General features: G+C 52.3%; 1 protein-coding gene across 1 annotated transcript in view; it reads right to left on the reverse strand.

Annotated features, from left to right (window-relative positions):
- LOC142570714 (ABC transporter G family member 20-like) overlaps nt 1-13,057 on the reverse strand; it is a 54,461-nt gene that overhangs the window by 25,781 nt on the left and 15,623 nt on the right. The window contains exon 4 of the mRNA XM_075679060.1: nt 1,074-1,162. Coding sequence (XP_075535175.1) covers nt 1,074-1,162 — 89 coding nt within the window. The remainder of the gene's footprint in view (nt 1-1,073; nt 1,163-13,057) is intronic.

Consider the following 13,057-nt stretch of genomic DNA (forward strand, 5'->3'; position numbering starts at 1 on the left):
TTGTTTTTTCAGTTATGCTTAATTAAGCGTTAATGTACGTGAGCGACCGATAAGGCCACTCGCGCTCTCCATGACGGTCTCCGATGCGCGTCATCTGCTTCTTTAGGGAAAGAATTAAATCATACATCGCCGCCTTTGCACAGCGATGACACGCGTAATAGTACAGAGCAAAATTCTTTCGACATCTGTTTTTTTCCGGGCTTTTTGTGCGGCGGTATCACGACGATTTGAGAAATACGTGGTAACGTTACAGCGCACGCTGTAATGTGACAGCCTGAGGCTGAACCTAGATCGGCTGGTTCTCGGCGCGGCTGCTAGGGGGCGTGCAATTAGCTGGAATCATGAATAGGAATCTGCTAGATCGAGAGGGTTCCCGACTTATCACCTCAAGTAGTCAGCGATGGCGTCTTCCGCGGAAAACCGCGGAATAACCATGCGCAGGAGAACGGGAGGCGGTGGATATTTCAGCGCGCTGACAGTACTTCCCGTGACCAGCCCATGATCCCGCTTTCTCCCAGACCTGATGAGGCTACTGACGCGGGTTCGCTCACACCACGCGAGGCTTCTTCGCACGAGGAAAACGGCCGCCTTTGTACGCGAGCATTGCCAGATTATCTCGCTCTAAAACAACGACGTGCAACTTCTCGCTCTGGAAGCCGAATTCAAGTAAACGCAACAAAGCGACGCTCGAAAGTTTGATTGATGCCATCGCTTGCATACTTTGCGCTGTTGTGTAGTTGGTCTGCCGAATACACATAACTTAGAAATTTACAGATTAATATTTACGGATTGAAATAGAACTTGCGGATACAGGTCTGTGCGTTCAGTGTCATTCTCGCTTTATACGTGTTCTTAGCGAACAACGTTCAGTTCAATTCTAAAGGGCGCTTCGTTACTGATCAAAGGGTGCGCCTGTTTCAAGCAAAGTCTGTTCCTCTTGTCTCGGCTTCTTTTGTTGCGTAGCGTCAAGTCCGGCTCGGCACGATCAGGGAAACAGCGCAATGGGCAGGGACGCGAAGTCACAGACCACGGCTTGGCAATCGCGGCCCCAAAGTGCGCATCACGTGACTCACCTGCGACGGCGCACCGGCCTTGAATCCCTCCCTGGTCCTCGCTGACCAACAGCAGCGCCGTGAGTGTGATGGACAATGCGAACAGGGTGCTGCGCGTAGGACATGCGCGAGAAATGTCGGCTGCGGAGAACTTGCTACTTTGGGCATGCTTCGCGAAGCATTATAGAGTCGGGCGCTGCAGGCATGCGTATCACTATTGGTATCTCCCAGCTGGCTACACTTCCCGCACTGGTTCAGGGAATGCAGCGCGTTTGTCCTTGATTTTGCAGGTCAGCGCGCACTTCGTGCTTCGCGATCTCCGATTTCACTTCGTGCAAGGCAAGTTTTGCAAAAGTGCGCGGTTCTCCTGTACGCGCTGCTTTGGACGTGCAGAATATTGGATGCAAGCTCTAAGTAGCAGACAACACGGCGCAGAGCGTTTAATAATGGTGCGCGAATGTAAATATCTCTCGCTGTGGTTACAAGTTCCTGCAGCTGGCATAAGAATGTGAGGTACACCCGTGAGCAAAGGTACAAGGACCAGGCATTGCGCAATAAAACTCATTTTCTGCTCTGTCAGTTATTGTAACTTGAAATTAAAGAATGCAGTCCAAACTTGGCATTACGAGTTTTCTAGTGACTCATCAGTTTCCGTTTAAGCATGTCAATTAAGGAAAAAATCTGTTTTTTCTGCGACCCTGTGTTCCGTATACTTTTGCTCACGGGTGTTCAAGTTCGATGTCTGAATGGTTGTAAGGCTGGTTTAATACAGTCATCTGACCTGTTAAGTTGTTTTCGATTGTTAAATTGCTTCGAACGCGTTCTTTGACGAAAAACAGCATCCAGGCGGAACATTTGGTTCTTACGACGCAGTACTATAGCAAAGAGCGATTAGCGCGATAGGGAAAAGAAAATACTGACACGTGTAGTTGCTTGTCTTTATCGGGCGACACGTTTCACCGCCTAACAAATGTTATCGCATAGCGCAGGACGCGCCTGCATGTATCGGAACTTTGTGGAATGTTATCGATGCTTCCACCCGCTGTCTGTGACCGAACCTTGTCTAATCTGATTGCATGTCTGTGCGACGCGAATAATGTAGAACTTTGTGGAAGGCACGCGGGACCCAGCGATTACTCTGGAACATTCGACGACTGATGTATAAAAGCCAACGCGCTTCACCCGCTAATCAGATTTTCGACGATCGCCGACTGTGTTCGCCGCTATTGTTGTGCTTAAAAAAATTAAGAATACAGGCTACATGCAGAGGCGGAAACACGTGAAGGTTTAATTTTTATTCTCACCTTTTTTGTGCTAACAGCAGTAACGAGGAAACTTTCAAGTAAACACTATGCGCTTTTGGAAAAGGTGTTTGGGTCGCAAGACATACTTTGTAAAAAAGGAATGCTAGCAGCCTGTGTTTGTGGGCACAGGTTCGCCCAATAAAAGCTAGTTTTGTCTTTCACAGTATTGCTACAGTGTTCTTTAACGTCACTACCACGTGACATCCGGTGGAGCTGCTTTTCGTCCATGTATCGGACGCCCCCGACAAGCCGTCATCCAAGCCCGAACCGCAAAGAGAGCACCAACGTAGTCCCGGATCATCGAGCAAGCCACCGTTTACAACAGCTGCCCCCGAAGCACGGACTTGTACCTGAGAAGACCAAGAAGATTGTGGCCAAGACAACCACAATGGTAGCCCCAGTGTCACCCGTCGTACTTAATCAACAACTGTTGCGTTTCGCCTGCGACACGTGGTTTTGCCGGCGCGACTGCGGCGGGGCGGCAGACATTTTGGCCCAATCGTCGTCGCTGCAACGCTCATCGCCAGGTGTTTCCAGGCGCGACTGCGGCGATGCGACCGCAAAGGATCACCCTCTCCTTCCAGTCATTGTGCCCGAACCAGGCGATGCGAAAGCAGGGATCATCCTCTCATTACAGTCATTGTGCCCGACCGGCAGCGCTACAACAGGGTGCTACGATATTGTGCTCGACATGGTGCTACGGCAGCGCTACGACGGTGTGCGTCACCATTAGCCCATTGTACATTCACGTGCTCGTCTTTTGAGGGGTTCCTTCTTGCCCTCAACTGCGAGAGTATAAAAACAGCTGCCCCCGGACGCCAAAAGGAGGGCTCCGATTTCTTCTGTTGAGTGAAGTGCTCTCCCGTCTCTCTACTTCGGTCAAACCTGACCGCCAACTCTTTGCGATGTTAAAATAAACAAGTTGTTTCGTTGTTACCAGTCGACTCATGCTTTGCCGGGACCTTCGGATGCTTCCAGTTGTACCCCAGGCCGCCAGGCCAACGCTACCCTTGGGGCTTGCGACCCAGGTACAACCACGGGCGTCAGCGCCGAGTTCCCAACAGATCGTACCAGCGGTGCGATCCCAAACATCTGGTGGCAGCGGTGGGATCGCCTCCGACTTCAAACAACTGTCTGCCAGCGGTGAGATCGCGACAACGGAGGCCAGCAGCGAAGAGATGCAGTTGACGGTATGCTGAGCAGCTCAACGACGATCCGGGAGCAGTGCAACGAGCCCTGTGTGACGACTGGTTGCCTGCAGCGGAACGACTGCGCGGAATTCCTGCCTGCGAGGTTTGGTGAGTGCGGGACTTTCTTCTTCTGAGCTTTGCCAGGCTTTTGTTAGTGTCAGAAACAGAGCTGGTAATTGTGGTTGTCGTTGCTGCCGGGTTAGTTTGCGGCAAGACAATAGTAAGCAGTAGAGAAAGCAGCATTCAGAGCAGCCATGGATTTGAAGTCGTTGCGCAAACCGAAATTGTTGGAGCTTGCAAGAGAGTTGGGTCTGGATGTCTCGGACAAACTCAGAAAACCTGAACTGCTAAAGGCTATTCTTGAGTTAGAGGCTGAGGACGACGAGCTGTCGGAATGCCTTGAGACTATTGAGGAGAGGTCAAAAAGACAGGAGCGCGAACTTAAAGAGCAAAAAGAGAAACAGGAGCGCGAACTTAAAGAGCAAAAAGAGAAACAGGAGCGCGAACTTAAAGAGCAGAAAGAAAAAGAAGAGCGCGAACACGCTTTGGAAATGAAGCGTCTCGAGGTAGAGATGGAACGCGCTCGTAATGGAAGTCAGGCACACGGTGCAGGAGAACGCGTATTGTTCAAAATGACTGACCTGATGCGGCCGTTTAAGCTTGGAGACGACATTGGTTTGTTCCTGGTTAACTTTGAGCGAACGTGCGAGAAGCAGGGGTTCTCTCGGGAAACGTGGCCACAGCGCTTGCTCACTTTGTTACCCGGCGAGGCGGCCGACGTAGTCGCTCGCTTGGATAGAGAGGAGGCAGAGGATTTCGACACAGTGAAATCGAGTCTTCTAAAAAAGTACCGGCTGTCTGCGGAGGCGTTCCGTCGGAAGTTTCGGGAAAATGAGAAAGGCAGAAGTGAGTCATATACAGAGTTTGCGTATAGGCTTATGTCGAACATGCAGGAGTGGCTCAAAGAAGAGAAAGCGTTTGGTGACCACGAAAAAGTTCTGCAGTGTTTCGGGCTAGAACAGTTTTATAGTCGGTTACCGGAGAACGTGCGATACTGGGTCTTGGACAGGCCAGACGTTTGTACGGTGGCTAAAGCCGCTGAGCTAGCCGAGGAGTTTGTGACGCGTCGGGCTCGCGGAGCTAAGGACGGTCAAAAGGGTGAATTTGGCTCGAAGTTTGAGAGGCCGAAGTTCACGCCCATGAGATTTAAGGGGGACACGCGTAGTGAGGATGCGAGTGAAAGCAGTCCGACCAAACGTAAAGAGACGGCGGCAGCCAAACGCAGAAAGCGGTTCGAGATGAGGCGAGCGCGCGTTTGTTATACGTGCCAGAAGCCGGGTCACTTTTCGGCGCAGTGTCCGGAAACAACACCAAAAGTTGTGTTTTTTTCAATAGGCAGCACTGACGAGAACATGAAGCTTCTCGAGCCTTACATGCGAGACCTCCTCGTGAACGGGAAAGAGTGCCGAGTGCTTCGCGATTCCGCAGCTACGATGGATGTAGTTCACCCGTCTTACGTAGAACCCCATATGTTCACGGGCGAGTGCGCATGGATCAAGCAAGCCGTGGAAGCTCATAGCGTGTGTCTGCCGGTAGCAAAAGTGCTTATTGAAGGACCTTTCGGAGCGCTTGAGACGGAGGCGGCAGTGTCATCTATGCTGCCCCCCCAGTACCCGTACCTATTTTCAAACAGGTCCGATCACCTCCTGCGCGAGAAGGGGCTTTTGTTTGGTGAAGCTAGTGTTCAGGCCTTAACCAGATCGAAGGTTCGGGAGCTCGCTGCAAAGGCGGTAGTTGCGGGGCCGACGTTATCAAACAACGAAAAAGGGTCAGAGGCGCAGCAAGCTGATATTCAGAGCACGCCCGAACTGAATAAACTTGAGTCTGTAACGTTAAAGGCGCCAGATACTGGAGAGGAAACGCCCGACACGGGAAAGTTAGAAGAGCTATCTACTGATTTGCTCATCGCGCCTACGTCAGACGGACTTGATAGGTTGCTAAAAGTCAGCCGGTCGGCTTTGATAGCCGAGCAAAAAAAGGATGGCAGCCTGGAAAACGTGCGCTGCAATGTCAAAGAAGGTATCGCCAGGAAAACTGCGCGTTTTGTGGAAAGAGGTGGAGTCCTGTACCGGAAGTATCTAGACCGCCGAGGAGTGGAGTTCGATCAGCTGATCGTGCCTCAATGCTATCGTCAGGATCTGTTGCGCTTGTCACACGGGGGTTCGTGGTCCGGACACCTAGGAGTTAAGAAAACTAAGGACCGTCTCTTGCAAGAGTACTATTGGCCAGGGTGTTTTCGGGACGCAGACCATTTCGTGAGGACATGTGACACTTGTCAGCGGGTGGGCAAACCAGGGGACAAATCAAGGGCGCCGTTGAAATTGGTACCTATCATAACGGAGCCTTTTAGACGGCTCGTTATTGATACAGTGGGACCTCTGCCGGTAACAGCCACGGGGTACAGACACATTTTGACTGTGATCTGCCCAGCGACAAAGTTCCCTGAAGCAGTGCCGCTTAAAGAACTCAGCTCAGTTGAGATAGTTAATGCACTACTGTCCATATTTGCGCGAGTTGGTTTTCCTGCAGAAATTCAATCAGATCAGGGCACAGTGTTTACTAGCGCTTTGACGACAACTTTTCTCGAAAGGTGTGGGGTAAAGCTGCTACACAGCTCAGTGTACCACCCACAGTCGAATTCCGTTGAGAAGCTCCACTCCGTCATGAAGCGCGTGTTGAGAGCCTTGTGTTTTGAACATCAAACTGACTGGGAGCTGTGTCTGCCTGGGGTGATGTTTGCGTTAAGAACCGCGCCGCATGCAGCTACGGGGTTTTCGCCAGCTGAACTGGTGTACGGTCGCTCGCTTCGATCTCCGCTTCGCATGCTTCGAGAATCGTGGGAAGGTAGGGGCGACGACCCAGTCGTGGTGGAGTACGTGCTTAAGCTCCTCGAACGCTTAAGAAGGGCACAGGAGTTGTCAGGTGAAGCAATGACAAAGGCCCAGCAGAGGGCCAAGGTTTATTATGATCGGACAGCCAGGGCCCGTCGTTTTGAGGTTGGCGATGAGGTCATGATATTGCGCACATCGCTAAACAACAAACTAGACGTGCAGTGGGAGGGCCCAGCACGAATTGTTCAGAAACTATCGGACGTTAACTACGTGGTAAGTCTGCCAGGAAAGCGGAAAGCACAGCAAGTTTACCACTGTAATCTGCTCAAACCTTATAGACAAAGGGAAGCAGTGGTGTGCATGATGGTAAACGTTCCTGAAGAGCTTCCGGTCGAGCTTCCGGGACTAGGCTCAGTGACGAACAGGGAAGACACCGGTCAAGTCATTAGTGACCTTATCAGTAAAGCACCGCTGTCGCCCGAGCAGAAAACCGAACTACACCAGCTATTACAAGAGTTTCAAGGTCTGTTCTCTGAGAGGCCTGGTAGGACTTCTGTACTTACTCATGATATAGAACTTACCTCGCCAGAGCCAGTACGATCCAAGGCGTATCGGGTGTCACCCCGCCAGAGCGATATTATGGAGGCTGAGGTAAAGAAAATGCTACAGCTCGGTGTTATTGAGGCAGGTGAAAGTGATTATACCTCCCCTTTGATTTTAGTTGAGGTACCGGGCAAGGAACCTCGTCCTTGCGTCGACTACCGCAGGCTTAATTCCATCACTAAGGATCAAATTTATCCGATCCCTAACATCGAGGAGCGCCTTGAGAAAGTTAGTAGCGCTCAGTTTATTTCCACCCTAGATCTTGTCAGGGGTTATTGGCAGGTTCCACTTACAGAAGAGGCTAGTAGGTATGCGGCGTTCATTTCACCAATGGGAACATTCCGTCCTAAAGTGTTGAGTTTTGGTTTGAAGAACGCGCCATACTGTTTTTCAAGCCTCATGGATAAAGTGTTGCGGGGACAGCAAGAATTCGCTTTACCGTATCTAGACGACGTAGCGATATTCTCCGCATCCTGGTCTGAGCATATGGCACACTTGCGGGCAGTGCTAACCCGCCTGCGCGAAGCGGGCTTGACAGTAAAGGCTCCTAAGTGCCAGTTAGCACAGGCCGAGGTTGTCTACCTCGGTCACGTGATTGGTCAGGGTCGTCGCCGCCCCTCAGAGATAAAAGTGGCCGCTGTGCGAGACTTTCCGCAACCGCGCACGAAGACCGATATTCGGTCGTTCTTAGGTGTCGCCGGCTACTATCAGAGGTACATTCCCAGGTACTCTGATATCGCGGCTCCCCTGACGGATGCTCTAAGAAAAACAGAGCCTCAAACAGTCGTCTGGGACGAGACAAAGGAAAGAGCTTTTAGCGCCCTAAAGAGTGCCCTAACAAGCCAGCCTGTGCTACGATCGCCAGACTATACAAAAGGGTTCGTTGTTCAGTGCGATGCTAGTGAGCGAGGCATGGGCGTTGTACTGTGCCAACGGCAAAATGGAGAAGTAGAACACCCCGTCCTGTATGCTAGTCGTAAGCTCACCAGTCGTGAGCAGGCGTATAGCGCCACCGAGAAAGAGTGTGCGTGTCTCGTGTGGGCCGTTCAGAAATTGTCATGCTATCTAGCCGGCTCAAGGTTTATCATTGAGACGGATCACTGCCCTCTCCAATGGCTGCAGACCATCTCTCCCAAAAATGGCCGCCTCCTGCGCTGGAGCCTCGCTTTACAACAATATTCCTTTGAGGTGCGTTACAAAAAGGGGAGTCTCAACGGTAACGCCGATGGCTTAAGACGAAGCCCCTAACGTAGGAATCAGCCTCAAAATTGTTTGTTACTGATGTTTTTCTTCCTGAGGCAGGATTTTTTTTAACATATTGCTTTTGTTTAGTGTTTCAAAGTGATGATATGCTTTCTAGTGCAATTTTTCAATTTGTGGACGCGTTCTGAGTGATGCTAGACTACTGTAAGGAACTAGGCAGTGGTATAAAAAGGGGAAAGAGCCTGGCAGGGCTTAGTGAGGGTTGTGCCGTGCTTGCTGACTGAGCGGTTGAGTTTCAGCGTAGTTCTAACGCTTGCCGGGAACGAGAACAAAAATGTGAACTCTCCCGAAGTCACTTTGCAGTGTCCCGTGCGAACCTGAACGAGAGAACGAGGCCTTCTCTGTGCGCTGCGCTCAAGAAACGTCGAGGGACGCCCGACTTCGGTTATGAGCATCATCGAGCGACATCCCTCCGGACAGCGGATGCAGTCCCCTGTCCATCGGGATCTCCTTCCCCCGGCGGGGCGGTCTGTTGCGTTTCGCCTGCGACACGTGGTTTTGCCGGCGCGACTGCGGCGGGGCGGCAGACATTTTGGCCCAATCGTCGTCGCTGCAACGCTCATCGCCAGGTGTTTCCAGGCGCGACTGCGGCGATGCGACCGCAAAGGATCACCCTCTCCTTCCAGTCATTGTGCCCGAACCAGGCGATGCGAAAGCAGGGATCATCCTCTCATTACAGTCATTGTGCCCGACCGGCAGCGCTACAACAGGGTGCTACGATATTGTGCTCGACATGGTGCTACGGCAGCGCTACGACGGTGTGCGTCACCATTAGCCCATTGTACATTCACGTGCTCGTCTTTTGAGGGGTTCCTTCTTGCCCTCAACTGCGAGAGTATAAAAACAGCTGCCCCCGGACGCCAAAAGGAGGGCTCCGATTTCTTCTGTTGAGTGAAGTGCTCTCCCGTCTCTCTACTTCGGTCAAACCTGACCGCCAACTCTTTGCGATGTTAAAATAAACAAGTTGTTTCGTTGTTACCAGTCGACTCATGCTTTGCCGGGACCTTCGGATGCTTCCAGTTGTACCCCAGGCCGCCAGGCCAACGCTACCCTTGGGGCTTGCGACCCAGGTACAACCACGGGCGTCAGCGCCGAGTTCCCAACAGATCGTACCAGCGGTGCGATCCCAAACACAACCCAGAGAGCCCCCTACCTTCCGTGGAACTACGTCGGAGGATCTGGAAATCTTGCTCGAAACCTTCGAAAGGATCTCGATCTTCAACAACTGGACCTCTGAGGATAAGCTACGACATGTGTACTTCTCCTTGGAAGATGGCTCGAGGACTTGGTTCGAGAACCGGGAGTCCACCCTTGCAACATGGGACCTGTTCTGCAGTAACTTCCTGAGGACGTTCACGAGCGTTGTTCGAAAAGAAAGGGCCGAAGTTCAGCTGGAAAACCGAGGCCAACTACCCAATGAGACCATCGCCATCTTCACAGGAAAGATGACTCGTCTTTTCCGGCATGTCGACCCGGAAATGTCCGAAGAGAAAAAAGTCCGAAGACCGTAGCTGAGTTTCTGACAGAGGCTACGACGATTGAGAAAAGTTTAGAAATGCACACTAGGTAATATAACCGCCTCAGTGCGCTATCCAAGCACTGGGTTCCCGTTATCTCCAAGAGACCATCAGGGCCATTGTGCGAGAAGAACTGCGCAGGGTCTTGCCTTCGTCGTAGCCTCATGTAGCCTCGATCGCTGACATCGTGAAAGATGCGGTCCACCGATCGCTTGGAGCTCCTGAGGTGCAACCTTAATGACCGCAGCCCCAGCCAGAAGCGATGACCTACGCCGCCATTGCACGCCGTCCAGGTCCCCCTCCGCGAGCGCGCCAGGACCCTGCAACGAAGCAATTACGTCGTCCGCCGCAGCCGCAGCCAGCATGCCCACCCATCGACCAGCACACCTACGCAAGGAAGACGGACATTTAGCGCACCCCCGACCACCGCCTGCTCTGTTACCACTGTGGTGAAACCGGCCATGTATACCGCCGATGCCCATAACGTGACCTGGGATTGCGAGGCTTCGCCGTCAAAGCACCGCGCCCGAGGGAAGGTGAACGCCCTCGTGACATCGCCGACTACCTCGCCGCTACTCAGCGTAGGCCTCGACGACCGTCCCGTTCACCGTCACCAGGCCGCCACCTGCCGCCGCAGCGCCGTCCATACACTGGCCCAGCCTGGGGCCGATCCGCGAGCCCATATCCGGAAAACTAAAAGCAGCAAACGATGGAGGTGCGGTTGCTGTTCGTCGAACTGACAAAGATCCTCCGCCGCCTACGAAGACTACGAAGAGACTACCTCGACGACATAACGACACGCCGCCGTCCCGACGAAGACTGGAAGCAAGGAATACGCCGATGAAAGACCACCTGACGACGCCACGTACCAGCCACAGGTCAACGCGACGCAGCCGTGATTCGACGCTAAGGCGTAACTGTAACGCAAGACAAAGAACCACCGACCTCGACGTGCTTCTCGACGGCCACGCAGTCACCGCCTTAGTAGACACAGGAGCCGATTACTCCGTCATGAATGGACCTATCGCCGCCCAGTTGAAGAAAGCTAAGACTGCATGGGAAGGCCCGCAAATTTGAACCGCCGGCGGACACCTCATCACGCCGACAGGAATCTGCACGGCAAGAATTATCATTCACGACCGGACTTACCCTGCCACCTTCGTTATCCTGCAACAGTATTCACGAGACGTCATTCTCGGCATGGACTTCCTGAACCAACTCGGCGCAATCATCGACCTGAAGTCGAAGTGAATAACGCTGTCGGAAGATCAAGCGATACCGCCGGAGAGCCCTCGTAGTCACCACGCCTTGAGTGTGCTCGAAGATCAAGTGAGCATCCCACCTCGCTCCAGTATTGTTATTTCGGTCGGCACCGAAACACCCGCTGACGTAGAAGGCGTCATCGAAGGCGACCGACGTCTACTACTCGACCGTGAAATTTGCGTCGCAAGTGGGATCGGTCGACTGCACGGAGGAAACACGAAAGTGTGGCTGACAAACTCCAGCCAGAATTTCAAGCACATCAACAAGGGCACGACGATCGCATACATCGAGGAAATTCTGGAAACCAGCAATGCGTTTCTCCTCTCGAATTCTGTCGCATCTACCCCTATGACCGTAATTCTCGGGACAGACTTCGACATAAATCCAAGTCTCCCCGTGATTAAGCATCAACAGCTCAGAACTCTGCTTCGACGATACAAACCATGCTTTTCGATGTCATCGGGATTCGACAAACACCAGTTGCAAAGCATCGCATAATAACCGAAGAGTGCGCTCGACCACTCCGCCAGAGCCGTTAACGAGTTTCGACGCGAGAACACGAAGCTATAAGACAAGTCGACGAAGTGCTGCACGACGACATCAACCAGCCGTCGAAAAGCCCGTGCGCGTCTCCTGTTGTCTTACTGAGGAAATAGGAGGGAACCCCTACGTTGCTGCGTCAGTTATCGTCGACTGAACAAGATCATGAAGAAGGTCGTATACCCCCTCCCACGGATAGACGACGCATTGGATCAGCTCTGCAACACTAAATACTTCTCATCGATGGACCTCAAGTCTGGCTACTGGCAAATAGAAGCCGACCAAAGGGATCGCAAAAAGACCGTCTTCATCACGCCAGACGGCCTCTACGAGTTCAAGGTTATGCCATTCGGACTGTGCTCGGCGCCTGCAACGTTCCAGCGCGCGATGGACACCGTTTTAGCAGAATTGAAGTGGCAGACCTGTCTTGTTTGCTTGGATGACGTCGTCGTCTTCGCCAGAAATTTTGACGATCCACTTAAGCGACTTGGGACAGCACTAGAGGCCATCAAGTCATCAGGGCTTACTCTGAAGCCAGAAAAGTGTCGCTTCGCTCACGATGAGCTTCTGTTTCTAGGCAACGTCATCAGCAAATGTAGTGTCCGCCCCGACCTGCAGAAGACAGCTGCCATCGCAAAGTTCCCGCAGCCCATCGACAGGAAGGCAGTGCGTAGATTCCTTGGCATGTGTGCCTACTATAGGCGCTTTGTCAAGGACTTTTCAAGCATCGCAGAGCCGCTAACACATATAACCAAATGTGATGTCGAGTTCAAGTGGGAAACGCCGCAGGCCGACGCATTTCAAGAACTCAGACGACGGATGCAGTCACCACCGGTACTTGCACACTTCGACGAGGACGCCGATACCGAAATACACACCGATGCCAGTACCGTCAGTGTTGACCTCAGTGCGGTCCTAGTCCAGAAGAAAGACGGACTTGAATGGGTGATATGCTAGATGGTCGCTTTCCAAAGCGGAAGGCAATTATTCTACGACTGAAAAGGAATGCCTCGCCATCATTTGGGTTACCGCAAAATTCCACCCTTACCTATATGGTAGACCATTCGAAGTCATCAGCGACCATCACGCATTGTGTTGGCCAGCTAACTTAAAGGGCCCTTCAGGACGGCTGGCGCCGTGGTGCCTTAGACTGCAAGAATATTACGTCACAGTAATCTACAAGTCCGGACGAAAACACTCCGACTCCGACTGCCTATCACGTGCCCCCATCGATCCCCCGCCGCAAGACGACGATGACGACGACGCCTTCCTTGGAATAATAAGCGCGAAAGATTTCACTAAACAACAACGAGCAGACCCGGAGGTAAATGGCCTCGTCGAGTATTTGGAATGAAACACCGAAGTTGTCCCAAAGGCATTTAAGCGCGGATTGTCTTCGTTCGCGCTACAAAACAATCTGTTCGTGAAGAAGAA

This window comes from Dermacentor variabilis, chromosome 2 (genome assembly GCF_050947875.1).
Source record: "Dermacentor variabilis isolate Ectoservices chromosome 2, ASM5094787v1, whole genome shotgun sequence".
Lineage (NCBI taxonomy): Eukaryota > Metazoa > Arthropoda > Arachnida > Ixodida > Ixodidae > Dermacentor > Dermacentor variabilis.